We start from the raw sequence: 21,966 nt of genomic DNA on the forward strand, positions 1-21,966 counted from the left end.
CATGCCATTATGATTTGCGCACAGCTGCTATCCCAGGCTCTGAGATTAGCTGGCTGCTAGGCAGATCTGGACCTACGGGCAGCTCTGGCCTCAGTGCTCAGCCAGGAATTTGGAATGGGACATGCAGGCTGGGGAAGCCAGGACGGCAGAGAATGCTGAGGTACTGTAGTGTGGCAGCCCAGACAGCTCCTGCTCCTCATTGCCAGCACTGGGTGCTGTGACTCAGAGCACTGGCTATGTGCCCCAGTGTCTGCACTGGGATTTTTCTACACTCCAGGCTTGGCTGTGGACTAATATGGAACTGTTAAAAGAAAATTCCTTGTCCTGGGTTTCCACAGCAGAGTCTCAGACATCAGTTTCTTAGAAAAATAATTTGATAATTAAGTGGTACAGAAATAGGAACAACTCAAGCTGGGTGCTTCCGGAGAGGGACCCAGCTCAAAGCAGCTCCTGGGTTTCATACCCTTACAGTCTATGCACCAACCACCACACACTGTTTGTGTGCCCTGCACACATCTCTACATCCAGTGGTGAATTTTGATCTGGGGTCTCCTTGTCCACCATTGAGGGGTTTCTTTCATTGTCTCAAGGTGGGCTACAAATTCCTTCTCATTTCTCCAGTTGCTGTCCCTTGGTATTGATGCAACTCCTTTATCTTTCAATTTGTACTGGTCTGTCACACAGCTAAGCACCAGTTGTGGTAGCCTAAAGCTTCAGAAAGTTCCTCAATCTATAATATGCTACTAGGCAAAATCACCCAGTCAAAATAATTCAGTTAAAGGAAATCAGCTAACTAAACTCAGATCTGGCAGCCCAAGAAACTGAAAGGTTTCAGGACCTGTTGTATCCCAGAGGTTCTGATGAGAAAGCTGTACTGTGGGGCAGCCCGGGCTGCTGAGAAGGTGGAATAGGTCAAACTTGATCTGACAGAGTCTATGCTGGTGGAGGACTTGGCTTAAGGGTGCACAGTGTAAAGTGGTATATGGACAGGACAGTCCTGAAGTTGCTCCCTGACCACCTGCTGAAGCCCCTGCACATGGTCCAAAGACTCATAGCATGTAGGCAGATGGGAAATTTAGTTTTCAGGGTGCAGGGAACAGCAGAGATGCAGCCTTGTTCTTCCATACACACTCTCACAGGTAGTTACTGCAATATGAGTGTGCAGAGGGCCAGGAGATACAGCTCCTTCCTCTGGGAAGCAATTGAGCCCTCTTTAACAACCTGCCTGCCTCAGGTTTGCCAAATTGTTGCCTCTTCCCTTTCGTCCAGCATGAGAAATGTCTCACTGCAGCCTGACGGCAAGCACACAGTGCAGGGATGAGTCCCTTAGCCCTTTGCAGAGTACTAAAGCTGCCGTCCTTCACCAGTGGCAGCCATGGGCACATCCCTATTAAGGTGGGACTGTTCTCCCTTGACAAGGGGATTGGAACTGGTCTTAGGGCACTCCTGGCTTAGGAAGAGGCAGCAGCCAGCAACAATGATTCAGCAGGCTTTCTAGTGCCTCCCAGCTAGTTCTGCTGGCAGATGGACAGCATCAGGTAAAGTGACGCTGCTGCCTCCAAGGAAAAAGACACTGGAGTCAAGATCTTTATCAGCAACATACAAATAGAAAGGGAACCTCTTGCCTTATCCCCAAAAGCTATGGCTTTAGAAAGCTGGTCACTAGGCCACTGTGGTGTTTTGTCCTTGTGTTCTTAAAGCATGGATCATGTCTGCCCACATGTGCTGCTGGTTGGTGCATTTTCTGTGGTGTGACTGTGGTGCTCTCACTGAGCTGGGGCTGAGAGACATGAAGCTCTCCACTGCTCTTACTTACAAACACAGCAGGAACCTTAGCAGGAAGTCCCAGGTTTTGTTCCATGTGTCTGTCTTGCTGGCAGCTTTTCCTTTTTACCTTACGAGCAGAAGACAGCTTCTTCTTCCTGTCACCTCTGGAATCATCTGTGGACAAGGGATGGTGTTGAGAGCTGCTCAAGTTATTTCTAGGAGGCCTATGAAGGGCCATGCTCCCAAGGCGAGTCTGAACAACAGGAATCTCATCCATGGGCTCGGCAGACTCCAAGTGGCAGTCAGCTGGGGGTTCTGCTGCCTGGATGAGGCTACTGCTGCTGGGGGACACAGCAGCTTGCAGAGGAAAAGACGGCACTAAGAGGTGAAGGCCATGGGGAGATGTGGTGGCAGCAGGCATGGCTGGGAACTCTGCAGATGGTAAGAGAGAAAAAAGTTTAAGGAGAGAGAGAGAGAAAGATCCCTCAGCCCCACAAAGACATCAACAAGGCCAAGAACTCTGACACAACTGATCCACTAACATCAAAGACAATCATACACATATTTATGAAAAATTAGATATGAAAATGTACAAAATTTACACTCACTCAGCAGTGTACCCAAGTCTGATAATTTTAGAGTACCTCCAAGCACTCAGAAGCACTCATTTTCCCTTCTTAGGCAAGTTAACCTCCTGCCAGTGCTGGGTTTTCATGACACACTTCATTTCTCTGTGCCAGCAACAACAAATCCAGTCCAGAAGCACAGAAGATGACTGGTGCATCTCACCTGACCGGGGATCTGAGAAAGAGGGCCAAGGACTAGTGCGTGTTTTAGATATGCTGACCACTGCTGAGGAAGAAGCTCCATCTGTCCACTTTCTTCTTTCTTTCTGTTGCTGTGAAAGCAAGTAGCCCAAGAGAATGAAAGTCACTTTGTCAGCCCAAAGTAATGAGACAGGTTTTAACTGCTACCTCTTTTTAATTCCTCCTATTTTTTAATAATGAGCATTAGGTATGACCAAAGACCAGGAGTATTTTATAGTTTAAGACTGAGTTGCTATAAAGCAATGATGGAGGACAGGTATTTAATGAACACACACATACACATACACATATTATCTGCATACAGTGATTCTCTGTGTGCAGGTACTTTTAAGCTGTTGTCTCATATAGCTGGAGGATGTACAAGACATTTTTGGACAAATGCATCTGTAGAGCTAAAGTAGAAGAGGGGACCCACAGTCACATAAGACAGGACATCCTGAGATAGATAGCTCCTACCCAGAATACAACTATAGTTGAAAACAGAATTCTTCTTATCATCTAGATGACAAGACTTTGATTAATAAGCTTGGAGGAAAGGGGGAGAATATCACTACCTGCCATCTGAACAAGGGGAGAGAGCATTCGGATGTAGATACATGAATATCAAGGGCACAGAAAACTTGACTTTGGACAGCTGATTCATACACTTCATATCTACATACACCCCACCCCATCCTTCCCTGGTCAAGTGCTTTAACACCCATATTTGAACATATAAACCAATGGATTTTGCTCTACAGAAATGTGCACAGCTTATTATGTCAAAGTCACTGCACTGGAACAGCAAGACATTGTATTACTTTTATAGCTGAGCTGTGAGCTTATGACGGAACTGCAGAATATATCTGATCACAAGTGTGAGCTGAAACTGGGGAGCACCACTTGGATGCAGTGATGCAGGGCACAGGTACATGCTGAGGACAGGAAGCGTATGTGTACAAACGAGGTAGCCCCACTTTCCACCAGAGGGAGAGTGCAACCATGCATGCTGGTGAAGTGTCAGCAGCAGAGATATGGTACACAGTAAGTCTCCTGCTTACCTGAGAAGGGACTGCAAAGTGGAGGTCAGACGAGAAACTCTGCTCAGGGTCAGCTTCATCTCTGTAGGCATAGAGCTTTGAAAAGCTAAAACACACAGCAGAAATACAGATATACAATACAATATACAATAGACATATATTTCTTCAGACACGACTGATGCCCACTTTGCTTGCATTTACAAATCAGCCTGACCAAAGCACCTCCTGCCTTGCACAGCATTCCCAGCGAAACTGCAGGGTAACTTTCCTTGCACAACTGTGCAAAATAAGAAGAGTTTCCTCTCCTTTCCCCAGGAACATGAGTTAATAGGCAAGGATTAATTAAGAGGCAAGGACGCTGTTTTCTCAGGAGTGCTTGCCTATGTTATAGGCTTTGCTATTGTGATTTATCTCTCGACAACGTGAAATCGCATAACTATAATGAGCTCAATATAGGAATTATAGGATAAATCAGACAGCTTTAAAGAAATTTCAACATAAAACAGCTTTAAAAAGTGTTATAGGAAGGATATTATCCCAGGGGAGGGTAGGTAAGTACTCCTACAGGTATGTACTCTCCTGAGCCTCAAATATTTCACTATGCTTTCATTAAAACACTGGTGTTCTCTAGCCTCCTAAGTACTTTTGTCTTAGGGTCCATCAATGACTTTGATAACAAATTCCCATTCACCATCCATACTGCTGGGAGATTCTTATCTATAACTTTACTTACCCTATTCCTGAAGTTACTGTTGAGAATTTCCCTACTTGAATACCAGGGTCTGTATAACCAGGGTTACCTGCAAAAGCGTCTACTTCCTAAAAGAAAGACAAAAAAAAAAAGAAGTAACATTTTCAGAACAATACGGACACCAAGTGGAGAAGAGGGATTTTTACTACAGAGATGTCTTCCTCCTTCCTCAGCTGCATGCCAGACATATTCTGTTCTCACAGCTAGCACAGCAGGAGTCTGCTGCTTAAGATGGAGAACCAAAGTGAGACAATTAGAGGTCCCTGATTCATTCATTTAGTCCAGCCAGTATTTCATATAGCTCAAAACTAAATCATACTTATGGAGACCAGCTTAATCATTTCCTGGGACCAGATTCAAAAAACCACTTAAGAGGCTTTAAGTTATACAGTTCAGTCATAGAAGCCAAGCAGTGAATGCAAAAAACTTATTTTCAATTCAAAATGGAGGTGAGGAAAATGAAAGCATGCAAGACACAGGAAAAAACAAAGTATTTTCTGGGTTTTGTGTGAATCTTGTACAGCTAATAACTGCTGGATTTTAAAAAGTGTGATACACGGCTCATTTGCCTGAATTCAAGGTAACAACATAGTGAACTTTAAAATCGTATACTTTCATAAATGTTTAAGAAGATTCAGTGAAGGAGAGGGACTTCACAAGGGCCTTTAGGGACAGGACAAGGGCGAATGGCTTTAACCTGACAGAGGGCAGATTGAGATGGGACCTTAAGAAGTTCTTCCCTGTGAGGGTGCTGAAGTGCTGGCACAGGTTGCCCAGAGAAGCTGTGGCTGCCCCATCCCTGGCAGTGTTCAAGGCCAGCTTGGATGGGACTTGGAGCAACCTGGTCTAGTGGAAGGTGTCCCTGCCTGTGGCAGGGGCTTGGAACTGGATGAGCTTTGAGGTCCCTTCCAACCCAAACCAGTCATAGCAGCATAGCTTATGCTATGAATAAGCCTCATAAATGCAAGTGTCTCCATTACAGAAAAGGGCTCCCAGTTCTGCCTCAAAAGGACACAGTTAAAATGGTCAGAGTACTAGGTGATGCAGGGTATGAAGCCCTGGTGTCAAAAAGAATGAACCATACTCAGAAGAATCTCGACATTACTTTTCAGATGCTCTGAAACTCGAATAATTAGTAATTAAACTCGAATAATTAGACATTGCTAATCTTCCTGAATCCTCTTAAACATTTCAGTGTGCAGTATAAAGACACACATACATTTTAAGACAAATTTTAGGTGGTAAAGACAGAGGGATTTGAAATGTGATAGGCATTAGCTTGAAAAAAAGCTTAAACAAGCTTAGGAGGACCTATTTGTCTGGACAGCCTGATCAGCAAACTTGAGAAAATGAAGTCAAAGTCGGATGTCCCACAGATGGGTTCCTGAGAGACCCAGGGCCTCTGCATTTCAACAGATCCATAAACAATTGACAGGAGATGGAGTATGGTGATGACACTCCCTTCTGTAAGGAAATAAAAGCAAAAGCCAACCACAAAGAGCTGCAGAAGATTTTTGCAGTATTGAATTACAGGGTGATACAATGGTACACACGGAACAACACTGCTAGGTATAAAGATACAAAGTGTAAATTTTACATAGAAAACAATGATCTCTGAACGAGAAAAGAATTCATGGAGTGGCACGTTTAGTGTCAGACAAGAAGTCAAATGGGAAAAATCAGGTAGCAGTCTCAAAAGAAACAGAAGAAAGATTGTTTTTGACACAGCATGGAAATAAGTTGTCGTGCTCACTGGCACAGAATGTTGCAGGCGATGAGTGTTACATGGATTCGAGAAGAAATTACAAAAGCTTGTGTGACAAACCAGAAAATATAAAGCTATTCAGAGCTCTGTGTTCCAGAAGCCAGAAGACTGTCAAGTGCTGGAAGAAGGTGTTGGGGACTACAGCCCCCGCACTCCTTCTCAGCATTCACAACCAGCCAGTGTCAAGCAGCACATGGGTTTGGTGAGCTCTGGCCAGGCTAGTCTACATGGCGGAAGAGAGATTTCCAAAATAACTAGTTGCTTTTTAACATCTTGGCATCAATGTCTGGAGTCTCAGTACTCTTGTAGTTGTTAGATAAGAGAGTTGCCAAGAAGGAAAGACCTCAAGTTGTTGCATTTTGCATCATGCTCTGACTTTATTTGGTCTTATAAAGAAAACAAAAGATGTGGAGAAGAATTTGCAGCTGTGGTAACATAAAATTTTAAGGGATTTGGTTTGGCAGTCTGAAACAATAGAACTTTCTGATTTGAGAATTATGCTGCTTGGGTCTATTAAAGGTAGGGTTTAAGCAAGTTCCAGCTTAATAGTTGGACAAGGGCCTGTAGGGACAGGACAAGGGGGAAAGGCTTTAACCTGACAGAGGGGACACTGAGATGAGATCTTGGGAAGAAGTTCTTCCCTGTGAAGGTGCTGAGGTGCTGGCACAGGCTGCCCAGAGAAGCTGTGGCTGCCCCATCCCTGGCAGCGTTCAAGGCCAGGTTGGGCAAAACTTGAAGCAACCTGCTCTGGTGGAAGGTACCCCTGCCTGTGGCAGGGGCCTGGAACTGGATGAGCTTTGAGGCCCCTTCCCTCCCATACCAGTCTGGGATTTTATGATTCTCTGACTCGATGTCCACAGCATACAAACAGACCTGCAGGACTGGCATTTCAAAGGAGATTAATAAATTATACATCTTGAGAATAACATGAACAACCTCTTTCCAAGCAAGGAATGAAAGAGCTTTTTAAATCCATTTTGTTCATTTCAGCCTTCCATAAATTATGTATAACCAAAGCAGCCACATGAAAGACAGTAAACCATTAGAGCTTATTAGGAGAAGCAAATGGAAGAAAACTTGATCAGTAGAAACACTGTGTTCCCTCAGGGAGACAAAACCTACAGCTGCAGCGCTGAGTTCCAGCCTCTCTCTGCTCCCGCAGTCCTTAACAGGACAGCCAGCATCCTTCAGCTGCAACAGGAAGATGAAACCACCCTTTGCAGTTGGGTTGTTAGGATTCGGCTCTTAGCCTTGCTGAAAACAGACTGCTCAGTTGACAGACCCCCAAGTTCATTGACACCTTGCAAATACTGGTCATGCTCAGGACCTCCTTCAGAGGCTGCATTACAGCTGTGTACACCCCAAGTTTCGTGCTTACAGCTTCAGGATGAATTCAGTCCCCTTGCCTGCTGCAGTTGCTCTTACCAAGCACTTCAGGGGCAGAAAGTGTTATCTGGCTGGAGGGGAAGCACAACTGATTGGGGGAAAAATGGTTCTTGACCCAAATAAAGAAAAACAGAGAAAGTCTGTTGCAAGTGTTGAGGCTGAGGGTGAAGACAAGGTTCATCTTAACCACACATTGGAAGAGAGAAACCATACTGACAATGTGGCGGAAGCTGAGTAAAATCCATGTGTATTATTTAAACTCAAACCTCACAAACCTGAAGCAGTGTCCAGAGCAAGTTTAAAGCTTTAGGAATGTGAAAAGAAATCACTGTGAAAGCCAGCTGCCTGGCATGAATGCAGCTATGCATTAAAGCATTGTTTTGGTTTAGTTTCTATTTCTTTAGACTGCTATGCAACTGCCTACAGAAAAACATGTTACTTGCACTTGCTGCTTTGGGTACAGTAGTAGAGACAAAGGCTGTGTATGTCCGACTCTTTTGCATTTTTTGTGACACCTGAATCACTTAAGTGTGCAAATCTAGGGCTTTTACTTTCAGTGTTCTGAGGATTCTACAAGCAAATAAGAGTCCCTTAACCTGAACAAGAATACTTTAATCCGAACACAGCTGAAGACTTAAACACAGAGAAACAGAAAACTGAAGCCAAAAGCAACACCCAAGCTTGCATAAAGCTCAAACCCAAGGATTAAAGGGGACATGCATATTTCTTCTTACTCCCTAAAATGAATGAACAGCCAAGACAAAAGTGGGAAGAGGATAATTTCTGTTTTATGCTTGCAACATCTCAGATGAATTACAAAGCATGTCTGTGTTCAAGCTAAAAAAGGCTGCAGTCAACACAGCTTACAAAAGGCAAGTCACTTGGTGTACTCCTACTCCAATCTATTTGGTTGTGTTTATCTCGGGTTGCTATGTAAGAAACAGGGAAAATCTGGTGGGTTAACATTATTCTTCACAATGTTACTGGGCATCATCCAGTCTTTCTTGTTCCCCTAGGTACTAGTTGCAGTCCTGAAATACAGAACAACCCTGCTTCTTCCAGGCTTGCTGCTTCAAGCTAACCATATTCTAACACATCTGGATAAGCATCAGCACAGACAGGAGAACATCACTGAATTACTACATCCCAGAGGTGCACACAGAGACCACCCCTTTTCAAATATAATTTCTGTGTCAATCAAAATTCAGTAAATTGGAAATCATTATAGTTAATGTTTTACTACTGTTCTAATTTTCATAGTAAGTAAAAATCTGGGAGATAAAATGCCAAGTATTTTTGTTCTTATGGAAACATAACATTTTGTTGTTATGTTTAAATTGAAAGTTCACTTTCTCCAAGACAGTAAAAAAGATGTATATGAAAATCTGGGGTCTCCGTATTACATCAAAGGGAATTAGATCACTTTCCCCTTTGCTTTGATAGGGAAAACTATGAGTTCAGAGAGATCCCAGTAGCCCTACACAGAATACTTGGGTGAAGCTTGGATTTAATTAATTTCTTATTAAATATAAAACTGGTTGTATAAAACTGGTAGTTTACTTGCATAAAACTAAAAGTTTTGCAGAATGGCAGAATAATTCAGACTAGGAAGAATTTCTGGAAGCTTCTAGTCCAGCCGTATGTTAAAAACAGTATAGAATCTGTCCTGTCACATTTTTAGTTAACTCCAGAGATAAAGCTGCCTTGCAGCAAAAAAATTCCACTTAACCTCACAGTTCCTAGTGGTATATGCCTCTGCACAGTGTAAGAATATTAAAGGGCTTGTAGAGTTCTTAAGAGGGCTACAGATCAACAGTACAGTAGTCACAAGGACCCTTATCGTTGTGTAGACTCAAAGAAGAGCAGGTATCTGCCTCATTTCTAAGCACGACTGGTGTCCTTCTCCTTTTCAAAGTGGTTAAGCCATTGGTATTATTATCTGCTTGATGATTAGCCTCTCTTCTCCAGGCTTGGAGCCTGTCTCACTTTCAGTGATGACCTGTGATTCCATCCACAAAGGCCAGCAAGATGTGCACTGCCACTCAAACAGATGGTGCTGTCCTTTCCAAGGCCAGGACTCTTCCCACTCTTCAGTCATCCTCATTTGTGCTGACACAGGCATTTCTGTGACTGCTTGGTGAACAGAGTGGGAGGGAGCTGGGCCAGCTAAACACGAGCTCAACTATCTTTTATATAAAGTTTATTCTTACCCAGATGAGTTCCCCCACCTTGTTCACTGCATGACTGCACCGAACAGCTGTGCTGGCAGAAGAGAACAGGTAGTACAGGGCCCAAAACAAGTCATGGAGGAAGAGAGTGGGTAGGACTGATTTCTTTGAAAGCAGTACTTGCTTATCCCTAAAGCATCACTGAGTTACAGGCCTTACGCTTTCTCATATCCTACCCAACTCCACCAAAGGACCTCTAAAGTCTCATCTCTAGCAACTGCCTCTAAAAGTTTGGAGCTCACAAAAGTGAAGCAAACTTTACACTGTGAACAAGTGAGGCTTGTTTTGAGAAATGGACTGAAACTACAAGTACCTGACTGGATCTCATCTGGTAGGAACCAGACTCCTGTTGATTTTCTACCTCTTCCACATCTTGCCGGAAACGGTGCTGCAGGATGTACTCATATGTAGTCAGTTTGTTCCGCACTGGGAGGAAAGAAAGAGCTGTCAGCACAGGAAAGGCCACTCCCTGATGACACTTATACCAACAGTCTGAAAAAATATACAATCAAATAGTAACTATAAACATGAAATGACTGATACTATAAGCCAGAAGTACCTTTGCACTACACATCTTTTACTGGCATCATCACAACACTTTCTCACAGTGCTACTATCCTACTGAAGTCTCATATACATGGCACTGCCTCCTATACTGTAGCGGTTTGTTTAGCTCATTTCAGAGGAAATCTGCTACCCATAACCCGGTAAAGGTAAGATCTGTATTGTACAGAAAGCTCAGTGAGCGGTTAGAAGGTATGTGATGCTAAATGCAGAAGAGAAATTCAGCAGGTTAGCACGTCCTGTAGAGGAGATCGAGACTCTTGATGTCTAAAACAGCAAGCATCAAATGCACAGGTTGCCAAATGCCAAATAGATATATCAAGAGTTTCTATGTGCCTGAGTTTATGAGTTCTTCAGATCTACCCTCCCAACCTGCTTCCATGAATGACCAAAAGCATATGACATTTCTGAGTAGCTTGGTTTCCTCACAAGACCCAAAATGTTACAAGGATCCAAAACTCAGACATCCCTCCTGCAATGACCCTGTTATGGTATTTTTAGAACACAAAACACAGAAACGGATGCTGAAGATTTTTAGTGCACAGCCTGGAAGTCATTCTTTCTTTTTACAGAAGCATAACTGTTACAGCAGATGCCTAAGATGTGGAACAGCCAGGCTAAAATCCTTTCTCTGTACAAAGACACTTGTATCAGTAATATCTGACCTCTCAAAACCATGCCCTGAACACAGGACTAGTTCACAGGGAAATGAGAAAATGCTGCAAGGGATGGGGCAGCCACAGCTCCTCTGGGCAACCTGTGCCAGGGCCTCAGCACCCTCACAGGGAAGAACTTCTGCCTAAGAGCTCATCTCAATCTCCCCTCTGTCAGGTTAAAGCCATTCCCCCTTGTCCTGTCCCTACAGGCCCTTGTCCAAAGCCCCTCTCCAGGTTTCTTGCAGCCCCTTTAGGCACTGGAGCTGCTCTAAGGTCTCCCCTTAAGGAGCCTTCTCTTCTCCAGGCTGAACCAGCCCAGCTCTCTCAGCCTGGCTCCAGAGCAGAGCTGCTCCAGCCCTTGCAGCTTCTCCACGGCCTCCTCTGAACTCGCTCCAACAGCTCCACATCATTCTTGTGTTGCTGCCCCAGGGTTAGGGTTAGGGTTAGGGTTAGTGTAACCTCTATAAAGAGGTTACACAGTTCATTCTAACACTGTCTATGTTAAAGCATTCAGATGAGACCACTGAAACTACAGGAGCAAACCAGACATACTCTATCTCCCTGAATTCCTATTGTAAGTGTAATGCATACTCATATGTTACACACAATATAGGCTTCAGTAGGGAAACATCTCCGCTTTTAAGAAAGGACTTACACACTGTACTTCTGCACAGCTGGAACCTATTTCAACAGGGTAGCAGGTTTTAATGTCATAAAATGTTAACAAACATAAAAAATAATTAAATTCTGTTTCAAAGATTTAAAATTGAGCTAGAAATGAAAGTTAATTTGGTTTAAAATTTATTCTTAAAAAAAAAAGGGCAAGACAAGAGCAACAAAAATATTCCCCAAACCCTGAGTAGCACCAATGTAACACAAGCACATTTCTGTCTGACATAGAAATGTCTTTGTTCCAAGGAGGGAGCACCCTCTTGTGGAAATTGTACAAGAAGACAGGATAAATACTGCTTGGTACAAAATTGAATAATCCTTCCTTTTCCGTTAAAAAAAACCTTCCTGGAGTGGCCACAGCTTCATTATGCTTTTAGCTTTTCTACAGTGCTAGATCAATGTTTTAAATCTCCAGACATTGCTATTAACCCAGCAAGGTCAACTTCTAGGTCCACCAAGAAAGAAAAATTGCAGCATGACCAAATTTAAGTTAAGTTGAAATTGGCTCTAAAAGAAAAATAATGGCCAGTGAACTCACTGAGGGTATTGTTAATGCCAGCTGACAAACACTCACCCATCAAACACCACACTTCTGGAGCTGCACTGCTTTGTGCTGACCTAGTTTGTGTTGGCATCATCACTGCTGTTAACTGACAACCCAAAATCCAGCCAAGGATGCTCTGTAACAGCTGTCCTCCTTTCTCTTCCACCGCATCCCTTCTTCCCTAGTTTTGGCACCTAGTTTTGCAAGTGTAAGATCTTTTCTCATTTTGACTTAAATTAGGCAGCCAAATAGCTTTGGCTTCATTTTAGACCATGGCTGAAAAAAAGGGGTTTGATGCTCCTGTGTAGATAAACAAACATAAATATCCCTTCTTGACAGAGCAACAACTAGGAAATCTAATGAGGAGCCTTTCTGAAAAACTCTTCCTTTGAATTCCACAATTCTTTTGTCCATAATCCCCCATAAAGGGGACTTAACATGAATGTCAGACTTTCTATTAGGAATTTAGATCAACTGTCCACATTTCTCTAGGTTAATGGAGAAACCCACTCTCTCACACAGCAGAAGTGCTGGGGAGCACAGTGAAGAGAGAAAAGCCCATATGCGGAGCCAATCTGAATCTGCCATCACCAGCATGGAGCTGGAATTAACCAATTCATCCAATCTGGCCTCTCTACTATCTTCCCCTAAGCTTTCAGTTCCAGGTAAGGTGCTCCGACACTTGAATTCAGAAGCCCAACACAAGCCCCATATTACACAAATACTGCTAAGCCAACCTGGTATTGGGAGAAAATCAGAAGGATCATGTTAAACCCAAATTTTCTACTTTTTCAGTGGCAATCTTGCACAAAATGTTTGTATTTATGAGATGGGTGAACATACAGTGAATGTAGAATGAGAAGCAGCTAAGCGAAAATTAAATTGGGATACAGATGACAGGAACATAATACCTACTGAGATAGATGTGAAAGATCAGGAGGTGACCTAGCAGGACCATGGTCATTAGGCTTAGAAGAATAAAAATCCCAGTTGTGATCAAAATGGCAGTTGCCCGAGTCTCAACTGGAGCTGCAGGAAGAAACACAAACCAGCGATCCGTTTGGTTCTTCAGAGCTGTAAAACAAAATAGATTGTCCAGGTATTACACACCCCTAACTAAACTTTACAGCTAAAAATGTTGTTGACTCAAAAGTTGCTGCAGACAAATTAGGCACTGGAGGCCTCAGAGATCTTGTATCTGCAAGGCCTTTAGGAAGAGTAGCTAGCTCTGTAAGGAAAGATCTTCACAAAAGTACTCTGCTCTCGTGAGACCCCACTTGGAGCACTGCATACAGTTCTGGTGTCCTCAACATAAGGACATTAAATTGTTGGAGCAAGTCCAGAGGAGGCCACGAGGATGATCAGGAGCACCTCCCACATGAAGACAGGCTGAGAACACTGGGGCTGTTCAGCCTGGAGTTCATGGCTGTTCTGCATGGAGACCTCATAGCAGCCTTCCAGTATCTGAAGGGGGCTTACAAGGATGCCAGAGAGGGACTCTTCATCAGGGACTGCAGTGATAGGACAAGGGATAATGCGTTCAAACTGAAACAGAGGAGATTTAGGTTAGATATAAAGAAAAAATTCTTTACTGTGAGAGTAGTGAGGCACTGGAACAGGGTGCCCAAGGAAGCTGTGGCTGCCCCACCCCTGGCAGTGTTCAAGGCCAGGATGGATGGGGCTTGGAGCAACCTGGTCTAAGGAAAGGTGTCCCTGCCTGTGGCAAGGGGTTGGAACTAGATGATATTAAGTTCCTTTCCAACCTAAACCATTCCATGATTCTAAATACAAAATTGAAGAAATAAGGAATGGAGTTCCTCTTCAGGAGGAGAGTCCACAGAATCCAATGCCATATTGAGATGTGCTGGCTGATTCACAGTTTGAAGAACTGCTAGTACCATAAAAGTGATGGTTGGAGCGAAGCACCATGGGGTCAACGAAGAATTCTGCAAAGACGTAGCAAGCGATGAGCAGCAGAAGCCCAAGGCCCAGGATGGCAGACAGCACACTATTCAGAAAGAGCCTGCCAAGAAAGTGAGAATCTGAGTGGCCTTAATAACATCACACATACAATTTCAAACTCTCAGCATCTAAAAAGAGGGGGATATAGACAGCTATCCCAAATTGTGCTGACACTTTCTTGCACTTATGATAGATCCTGGTTAACAGCCTTACTTCTGGTGCGTTACCCTGAGAAACTAAACTGTGACCCTTTAGAGCAACTGTGGTTACAAACCAGTCGTGTATTTACAACAAAGACCTCCCTGCACAAAATCTGAAGGCAGCATAACGTGGCACGCAGCCATAATAACTCTGCTTTCCATGTGGTTTTAGGGCAGGAAAGTAAACTGGGAAACAATAACCACTGATAGCCTCCTTATTCTTTATCTTAAATGTGGCACAGATTAGAACTGCCTGTACGCTGCTGTAACTCCTGCCAACTGGCAAGTCTTTTAGGAAAAGCATGGAAACTGGATGCAGGTTGTTTCAGAGGTGGCAACATGGTTCTATGCCCAATCCAGCTCTCAGAAGCATGAAGAAAACTCAGTTGACATCCCATAAGCTTTTCCTGTTACCAAATAAGATTACGTCCTCTGTTTTCACTCACAGATATTCAATTACAACAATTCTAAGTGTAGGAGTTTTATCCCTGGTGACCTGAATGTCATAATCACATTTGCATTTTCCATTTAGTTTTCTGATGACTGATTTTATTCATTTCTGAAAGAAAAGAGGTTCTGTGTGGCTGAGTCCAGACAGGACTGACATGCAAGAGAATCTTGGGAAAAGGAGGGGGGACATTATTGATGCAGCATTGTGCTCCTGTCCAAGTGCCAGGCTCTTACCAGTAATTCCTCTCTCCCACACAGTTGTTGAGCCATTTGCAGTGGTGATCAAAGCCACACACACACTTGTTGCAAGTTCCACAGTGCTTTGACTTGGCACTCCTGCCAAAGAAGGCGTAGTGTTAGTGTGGCAGCACCAGTTCATGACCATGACTTACCAGTGACATACATACAAGGGGATACAGCAGTAATGATCCTGGTAATAGTGAGAAAACCTATGACATCAGGAGTACTTTAACACCCGAACATATCAGTCATTGCTAGATCACAATCCCAAACACTGCAAGTTTTGCCTTTAATGCACGGGGTGATTACTAAGTTGGAGATCACTGATTTCTTATTTGAAACCCTTCTGCTGTTCTACAAAGCTTGACCTTAATGTCTGCTTTCTAAGCATTTCCTCCTCATATAAGATACAAGCACAAGCACACACACACAAGTTACATGTCATTAGGTCAAACACCAACACCAGATAACACAGACCAGTACAGCCCTCACAACACAACACAGGAGCAGTTAGATACAACACAGAACCAGGCACACATTTGACACCACGCACCCTCCCAACAAACCAAAACCTGACACAGAATTAAGTTTATCATGCACTATACAGCTGCAGAGGCTCAATTTCAATCTTACAGTCTAACATTAAAGACTAACAGTGAGGTGTAATGGTGAGAAAGACAGTAGTAGAAGGAAAAAGGAAAAGAGCAGGTACTTACACATTTACATCACAGACATGGCAATGATGGTTTTCAATGACATGTGCATGCTGATTACGATTGAAGGTGGCCAGAGGCCCCAGATAGTTTTTTGCTCGTACATTTGCATCCGCAGGGTCAATGGAGACTGCAGTAAGATGAACAACTAAATGGTAGATAAAACACACTCCTGGACACTGAAGGTAACACAGTTAAGGATTATATGAGTGAGTTAATGCATCTATTTTTATCCTCAATAAACAAAGCCCATACAGGTGAGAAACATACAGCTTGAAATTAGAAATTGCTACATAACTGGTTGCAGTACACTAATCTGAGCTTTACTTACAGAGATATTTGCACTGTAATAAATATTCACTGGAAAAAGATAACTAAATCTGCAGGAACAATCCTCCTTATTACATACTACTTTGCCTCACAGAAATATCCTTCCTTTTTAAACTTTTATAGTAAAACTCCTTTTTAAAGTAAAGGAGTTCTTAAAAAGTACCTTTACTTACCAGAATCTGACCCCATGTGCAGACTGTTGACATAGATCCACTTTTCTCTAGCCCCTACAGACTCTTTGGAAAGCAACAGCCAGTTAAGGCCATGCACAGGCACCTTCATGAGACCAAACTTCCAAGAAAGGGAAAAGCCTCATCAAGGAACTAGTATGGATCCTTTTTCCTTAGTCAGAATCCCAAAAGAAGGGGATCACCCCCTTACGGAGGCTCCTACACAATTTACAGATAGACTGGATCCAGGATTTGTCACTGTTCCTTGAAATACTACCTGCTTGTATTTTTATTTCCAAATGCAGCCAGTCAGAGCAGCACTTTGGATAAGACACCTAAAATAACTGCTGATACTTGGAAACAATATACAAATATGTAAGAATATACACACACAGAGCAGCCACTCTGTGTGCCCGCAGTACCACCACCCTGCTTGAGAGTTTGCTTCTCAACATACTGCAATTAAATGAGCGTGTGTGCAAAAATTAACCTCCTGGTTTATCTGTTCTACACACAAAAGTGCACATAGAATTCCAGACTGGTTTGGATTGGAAAGGACCTTAAGATCATTTCTTTTCAACCCCCTACTATAGACAGGGATGCTTCAAACTAGAGGTGAGCTGAGCTTTACCTAGGCCTACAGAAATAGAGCAGTGGATCAAGGTTAAAAGGGTCCTTGAGAGGTCTAGCAGGCCAGAGCTTTGATGACTGGTGTAGCAGAGTGGAAAGAGATTTGCCTTAAACACAAAAGAGATATTAGTGCTTTATTAACTGGTACTAAAACTTTGGGACACGTTAATCTGTTCAGTTGGAGTGACTTTGGATTGAGTTATAAAGATACTTGGTAGACAAATTCACAAGGTTTGAACTGTGATAATACCAAGAATTTGGGTAAGTAGACATAAGACCATTGAGAGTTAATGATAGTAATACCAAAATCATACAGGTGTTAACTAAAATGATGGTAAGCAAAAGCATCCCAAACATGTCAAAGGCTCCATGGACATACATAAATCAGAGCATAAACAAAGTAAGTACATATCCCATCTCTTCAGAACGTTTCCCACCATTCTCTCTGTAACATATTTTATCTGGTTCTGCTAAGAAAGCACTAAGTGACGCTGAACCACTTAGTTTTATTTTCACCAGGAAGATGTCATAAGCAAATACTTGCTCACAATTTAAGCACTAAATTAAAATCTCAGGCTACACTCTCCAGTCTACCACTCCCAGGCAATCTAGTGCATGAGGAGCCTCTAACCCACAAGGAGCCATGCAAGGAGCCTCAAGGCCTGGCCTTGAGGATATTCCCTCTCTGCAAGTAGGCAGCAGTACATACTGTACTGACACTACAACTGAGGTTGCTCACAGCACACCCCCTCTCCAGTCCCTCTCCAATCCCAGTTGTGGGATCAGCAAGCACACACATCTCTAGGGGAGGTGGGCTGAAGAGAGGAGGTGGAAAACACATAAAGTTGAGCTGAGGGAGACTTTGCTGGGCAGCATATGAGACCCAGCACATAAGATGCCTTCACAGTATCATCTTCTGATACTGCACACATTTAGATGGTAGTTAGACATGTACACCACTACTGTTCAAGACAGACAGACCTGTCTCTTGAGGTTCACACTACATCACCTTGTCTGTCACTCATACATTTTCTACAGAAGACAGGGAAAAGATCAGCTGACAGCCATCAAAAGCAACCATGCCATACAATCACAAACATACAAAGCTGCCTTTCCAGACTCATGCTGTCAGCACAGGGAGGTGTGACTGCCCACAGTAGCAAAGATGTTTCAGGAGGGGCTTTCTTAGTAGAATTCCCTCAAATCCTGCATTACACTCGTAGAAGAATAATATAAAGTAAAGGTGACACACAGGTAGAAACAGATATCTATCACAAGAGTCTTGGAGGCAAAGATAGGAACCTTAACAGAGTGATGAAGAAGAGCAGGACATCAGTGACCTACATAAAGTTTAAGGGCAGAGAGGATCTTAAAATAACTGTTTTTATAAACAGAAGATCAAGATTATGGTTATAATTCAGAAAAAGACTCTAGCTCAGCTGCTTTCTCCTATGCTTTCCATGCTACCTAACAACTGACAACAGACCATGTCCTCCTCTTGACCAAAGGATACGATATAGCCAGCAGGCAGCCAGTGGCAGGGCAGGAGAGGAACCAGGATTCCAAAGCCAACCAGTGCAAAGAAGACGCACAGCAACCATCCAGTAACCTGGAATATGTGCAGAGGCCAGCTCCAGCCATTCCTCCGAGCACGCTGGACCTGCACCTCAGGAACAGCTTCACTCAAATTCTCTGGAGCTGTCTTATTAGGAGGTTTATTGCAGATATTCATCTACAGAAATCAAAAGTGGAAGACAAAAATATATGTGATTCAAAAATACTGTGACTGAGCCCCAATCCTGGAGAGATGCTTCAAGGTGGAGGGAAAGCTGGAGAATTCAAATGACAACACATCTGAGGAGAGACTTCTCTCTGCACAGGAGATTTGTGATTGATTGTAACCTACAGTTTTGCCAGTCTGTGAACGGATCTAGACCTAAACTGAGTAAGAAGAGCAAAGAGGGCATTTTGGTGGCAGTCTGGAGATGGAGGACAATACGCTGTGGTTTGGGGACCATGTCAGAATGCTGTTAAGGATGATGGCAGAACAAATATTTTCAGCTGTCTCACATAGACCACGTTTTCCTTCCAGCTGGTGCGAAGAAGATAGTGAGAGTGGGTGGCCCCATGGGAGCATGCGATCTGGAACCACAATGATACCCTAGACAGCACCCAAGAAAACAGAGACTCCTTTGTCAGCAATAAAGGAAGTAGCGAGGCTGGAAAGTGGATAATGACTAAATGACTAAAAGGGGAGAAGAAGCAGGAGTTACTCTGCAACACAAGTATAAAGCATACTGTTGCTAGAGGAACAGAACAGAAAGTTATGTGTGCAGGACATCCATGCAGGAAGCAGCTTGATTATTCAGCTGCCTACAATGTCTGGATTTCTGGCAGGAGAAAGCATGATTTAACTGCAAAGATGAGTTAAAAAATGTATACTGGAAAACTCACGGTGTTTGTGATTCCTGTTTGCATAACAGCTACAAGCTCAGAAGCAGTTTCTCCTTTTTTTTTCAGTCTGTGTTGGATTATTAGTCGCTGCTTTTCACTTGCCGCAGAGCCAGGATGAGCTTTTATCAACAGAGAGTTGGGCTGCTCTGCTTCATGGGTGCAGCACATGCTACGGAGTACAATACAGGCAGCAGGTCAGGGGTAGCATTGCAAAACTAGCACCAAGAAGCTCTGCTGGGCCTGAGCTGACATGAAGGACCTCTACACCACACTTACTGTTCTTCAGTAATTAGAGAGGATACTAAATTAACATCTAACAGGGGTGAGCAACTTCAGTTAGTCTGATTAATTCGTACACAAGCTTGCTGAAGGAAAAGGAAGCTCCTTTTCTTTCCAAATGGCTGAAAGACAGCAAGCATGCCAATGTACTGAAAGAGCAGAATTACACTGATCTTGGTACACCAATGATCCTGCATCACTGCTAATCAAAGGGCTGGAAATGTCTTTGGGGTTCAACTGGTAGAGAAGTAGTGGGCAAGAATACAAAAGTGTTGTGGTTTAAACCCTGCCAGTAACTCAGCACCAACAGCTACTAACTCACACCCCAGGCAGGACAGGGAGGAGAATAGAAAGAATGTAAACCCCACAGGTTAAGATAAGAACAGCTCAATAACTAAAGTATAATACAAAACTACTACTAATAATAATTATAATGATGAGGGAAATAACAAGGGGAGAGAATATAAAAGTAAAAAGGAATAAAAAAACAAAACCAAACAATAAATACAAGTAATGCACAATGCAATTGCTCACCACCCACTTACTGATACCCAGCCCAACCCAAGCAGTGATTGTTCCCTTCCAGTTTACATAGTGGGCATGACGTGCTATGGTACGGAATAGCCCTTTGGCTAGTTTGGGTGAGATGTCCTGTCTCTGCTTCCTCCTGACTTCCCATGCCTCTCTTTCCTGGCAGAGCATGAGACTGAAAAGTCCTACTGAGCAACAACTAAAACATGGGTGTGTTACCAGCATTGTTCTTGGACTAAAGACCAACCACAGCTGCTGGGAAGGAGAAAGATAACTGTTACAGTTGAACGCAAGACAAAAAGAAAGTAATTTATACACATCAGCACAGTCTTATCAACAAGCAGGCTGGAAACATCTTGTACATCACTTTGATCTACCTGTTACAAAACCCAGTCAGGTTATTTGAAGAAATTCTCCCTCCCAGAAAGAAAATTTCTCCATTCCAGGCCCATGCAAAGCCTGGAATCCCTGTTTTGCTGCAAGATTCTGCTGGTTTATAATACCAGGTGGTTTTAACATTTAATGCCAAGAACTTGGGTACAATTTGACAGGATTTTGTTTACACTGATATGAGCATAAACCACCTTCTGCATAAACCATCCCTAAGGCTGCAACCATCCCACAGCCGTGCCTCTGCCAAGAGGCTCCACAGAAGTAAACAAGCTGCATGTAACACTGCCGTCCCCTTTCAGGAGCAAAGTTCCTCTTGTCTGTCGGTGACTGCTCTTGTTGCTGGTGCATTCATTATCCACCAAAACTGATGAAAAAGAAACCTACGTGTGAGGAGACTTCAGAACACATCGTCTCCCGTTCACAGTGGGCTGCCCTATGCAACAACACTCTGTTCTAGACAGCTATGGAAATGACCGAGCACAGAAACAGCACACAGAGTCACCCTCAGGACAGGTAACGCCGTTGGTAACTATACAAGTTAACTATTTCGCTATAAATCACCCGGGTGTTATTAAGTCCAAACCTTCCTAGGTTCAGCTTCCGGCAGTGGGAGAGAGCTTGAAAAACGGTCAGGCCGTGCCCCGGACAGCCGCTCCAGGAATGTCCCCATAGACCCTAACGCTGCTCCGCCACCCTCCTCTCCTCACCTTCTCCCCGCAGAGGCGGTTGAGAGCTGCCCTGTACCCGCCTCATACCCAAGGCGGGCAGCGGAGCCCCCGGCTGAAGCCAGCCCGGCACCCACCGGAACCTCCGAGCGGCTTCAACAGCTGCGCCCGTCGCTGTGGAAACCAATGGGCTACGGACGGGCGAAGGGGACAAAAACCTTGTGGCGCGTTCGGACTGCTCTTGGGAGTGCCGGCGGGAGAAGTGCGACCTGGCCCGCTAGAAACCCGGGTGTGGATTCCTGGCTGCGCCCGCAGGCTCTGATACTGGGGGACAGCGGGCGCAGCGGGGGAACCATACCCAGAGTACACCTGGCCACTGCACACTCCAACCTTCTGTGGAGAGATGTGTTGCTTGAGGGGCAGGCAGGGGTTTTACATGCAAAAGGGCTTTCCCACTGGGTAAGTTTGGGTTGGAAAAAACCTGCACCATGCCTCCATCCAAACCTTTCACCCCTGAGGAAGGTTGTGAATCCTTCTGGGAATCAGAAAGGCCTGAGGGACCCCGTGGGAGGAGCAGAGGGTGCCTGTGTTTCCCCCAAAGCCAGCTGTGCAGTGTTGCTGGTGATGCTGGCTGTGTTTTTACGAAAACACTCAAGATTTTGCAGGTGGAGCAGCTGGAGTGAGTCCAGAGGAGGCCACAGAGATGCTGCAAGGGCTGGAGCAGCTCTGCTCTGGAGCCAGGCTGGAGAAGAGAAGGCTCCTTAAGGAGA

The 21,966-nt window shown here is 44.0% G+C and overlaps 1 protein-coding gene across 1 annotated transcript; it reads right to left on the reverse strand.

The window, feature by feature from the left end:
• Window positions 1–312: 312 nt before the first annotated feature.
• ZDHHC1 (zinc finger DHHC-type containing 1) lies at window positions 313–21,357 on the reverse strand. The gene is made up of 12 exons (XM_031051768.2): window positions 21,239–21,357; window positions 19,329–19,497; window positions 18,388–18,606; window positions 15,748–15,923; window positions 15,026–15,127; window positions 14,078–14,202; window positions 13,095–13,253; window positions 10,057–10,169; window positions 4,347–4,432; window positions 3,635–3,719; window positions 2,557–2,665; window positions 313–2,199 (listed from the first exon to the last, which is right to left on the reverse strand). The coding sequence occupies exons 2-12, from the start codon at window positions 19,494–19,496 to the stop codon at window positions 1,640–1,642; spliced, it is 1,902 nt and encodes a 633-aa protein (XP_030907628.2). The 5' UTR covers window position 19,497; window positions 21,239–21,357; the 3' UTR covers window positions 313–1,639.
• Window positions 21,358–21,966: the final 609 nt, after the last annotated feature.

Source organism: Melopsittacus undulatus, chromosome Z (assembly GCF_012275295.1).
Source record: "Melopsittacus undulatus isolate bMelUnd1 chromosome Z, bMelUnd1.mat.Z, whole genome shotgun sequence".
Taxonomy (NCBI): Eukaryota; Metazoa; Chordata; class Aves; order Psittaciformes; family Psittaculidae; genus Melopsittacus; species Melopsittacus undulatus.

Bases quoted from the DNA above. Each gene is read 5' to 3' on its own strand.
- ZDHHC1 (XM_031051768.2), bottom strand. From the start codon at position 19,496: ATGTGCTGCACCCATGAAGCAGAGCAGCCCAACTCTCTGTTGATAAAA. The intron at 15,924-18,387 runs GTATCCTTTGGT...TGTTACCTTCAG, and splicing joins GGCTGCCTGCTGGCTATATC to TGTCCAGGAGTGTGTTTTAT. The intron at 14,203-15,025 runs GTAAGAGCCTGG...CTTTCTTGGCAG, and splicing joins GTGGGAGAGAGGAATTACTG to GCTCTTTCTGAATAGTGTGC.